Here is a 2,081-nt window from a genome sequence, read left to right as displayed (position 1 = left end):
ACGAGGCTGGAAGAGAAAACCTTGATAGTCTGGAGAGCAGGCTGACAGAGCGGCCATGTTGGCGGCCAGTGGAGCGGCTGCAGCTCTGATTCAGACGAAAACTCTGACAACCGGAGCCAGTTAGATATTCCAACTTTTTTAATGATTCATTTTAAATATTCCAGACTTTTCAATGATCGTCTACTGGAACCTGGGGAACCTTTCAGACGTCCAGTGTTGCTTCTTTAGCTAGTTTAGTTTACAAACTGGCCTGAACTTGTCTGCTGTTTTGGGTTAAGTTGGTTTCTGTTTGGAGGCAGCATCTGTTTGGGTTTCTGTGGTAACCGTTGGTAACCGTTGGTAACCGTTGTTTCTTCCTGTCTGCCAGCTCTGAGCATTAAGAACCAAAATTACTTTTGAAAGATTTTCTCATGAAACTTTTGCATTCAGTTCAATAATCCAAATGACATTTTCCATTTCACTGAAACTTTGGCTTTTCTGCAAGTCAAAGCTAATTCACCATCAAAGCAGCTTGTAGCAAAATGTCAGGATTGATTTAAAACGTCTTCAGTCTGGTCAGAGACTGAAGGCCTGCAACTTGTTCGACTTTTATGGTTTAGTTAGTGTTGGGACAGAATTAAAATGTTTAATTGAAGTAATGGCATTGTCTTTAATTATTTGAATTGTAACCAAAAACTATATTATAGATTTTTTTAATGTTAAAACTAAGCTAAGTTCTTTTGTCAACAAAATGCGCAACATTTTTAGTTCAAAACTCTTTTTTTCTGTTTTTTCTTTCTGAACCAGCAGGTCTGAAATGTGAGGTTCAGGTTTGGTCAAATCTTAGATTTTTATTTCTTTGCATCTTTCTATGAATAAATCAGACTTTGGCGTTTCTGCGCTGGAGCCGGACCGGTCCATTAATCCAGAACCAATGAAGTTCAGACATCAGCATGAAATGGAAACCGAGACAAAGAGGAACAATGGGTCAGAGCTGGAGAAAGCTGCTCCAATCTAAAGAGTTTAGAGAATTCTGGACCAGAACCCGGCAACCAGAACCAGCTTAATTACAGGGGAGGGAAGTGAGGAGAGCAGCAGGAGTTTCATCCAGGGGGGGATTTTTTATCAAACTCTCAGACTGCATGAATGTTTTATCCCCTCTGCTCCACAGGAGCCTGAATATCTTTGGTTCTGATAAAAAATGTCCTTATCGGGTTTATTTTAAATAAATTTATTTCTGCTTCATCTCCTCTCCTTGATGTCTTCATGACTGAATCCTCCTGCTGCAGAAGAAGAGGAATCTCTCATGAGGAAAATGGTTTCATCTGGATTTTGTTCCCACTAAACTGTTTGTTTCCCTTCCTTTTATTATAGTCAGGTTGATTTATGACAAACGTTTCAGTTTAAAGTTCTTTACATCATAAAAACTTTGAGCAAAACAAATCAGATATGTTGATCAATGTTTCATTTACCCCTAATCAAAGGTAAATCTAACAGTCTTGATTTAAAGGAACTCAGGGTTTCAGCTGTTTTTCGGTTTTCTGGAAGTCGATCATTCCATGCTAATTGATTAGAAGTTGTTAATCTGGTGAACCTCAGATGATTTAAACTTGCTGCAGTAACGATGTGAAGTTTTGTCCAGAACGTTGCGTCTCATTCCCAACCTCCTGTGTTTCCGTCCAGATTCGTCCATCCTGACCGGAGCTTCCTTTGACTCTCCCAGCAGCCTCTCTCCTCCGCTCGCCATGTCGCCGTCCGACTGCAGTTCCAGCCTCCTGAGCTGCGGCGGCCGCACCTTCACGCCCTGCCTGCCCGCTCCTCCTCCTCCTCCGCCGTCGCCCTTCCCCATCTCCCCCCTGCCCTCTCTCTCCGCCTTCTCCCCCGCTGCGTCCCAAGCCCAGCGGCTCTACTTCAACTCCCAGTCTCCGTTCTACTGACGGTGAGGCTGAAACTCACCGCACTTCACTCATCTCACCTCAGGCTGATGTGTTTCCACGTGTAAAACACGGAAACCAGAGATTATTTATGTTAAGGTACATTCCCCCAGCAGGTTTTTATGCTCCATCATCCCAAGATTAGGGCCTCTGAAAAAAAAAAAAAAA

At 42.8% G+C, this 2,081-nt stretch overlaps 1 protein-coding gene across 1 annotated transcript in view; it reads left to right on the top strand.

Moving 5' to 3' along the window:
* Window positions 1-2,081, top strand: part of rbm46 (RNA binding motif protein 46) — a 15,713-nt gene that overhangs the window by 11,834 nt on the left and 1,798 nt on the right. The window contains exon 10 of the mRNA XM_016679696.1: window positions 1,663-1,918. Within this exon, the coding sequence (XP_016535182.1) occupies window positions 1,663-1,916 (254 nt within the window). The 3' untranslated portion in view covers window positions 1,917-1,918. The remainder of the gene's footprint in view (window positions 1-1,662; window positions 1,919-2,081) is intronic.

This window comes from Poecilia formosa, unplaced genomic scaffold (genome assembly GCF_000485575.1).
Source record: "Poecilia formosa unplaced genomic scaffold, Poecilia_formosa-5.1.2 Scaffold217, whole genome shotgun sequence".
NCBI lineage: Eukaryota > Metazoa > Chordata > Actinopteri > Cyprinodontiformes > Poeciliidae > Poecilia > Poecilia formosa.
The sequence above is the reverse complement of the archived record's forward strand: the minus strand, read 5'-3'. Positions and strand labels throughout refer to the sequence as shown.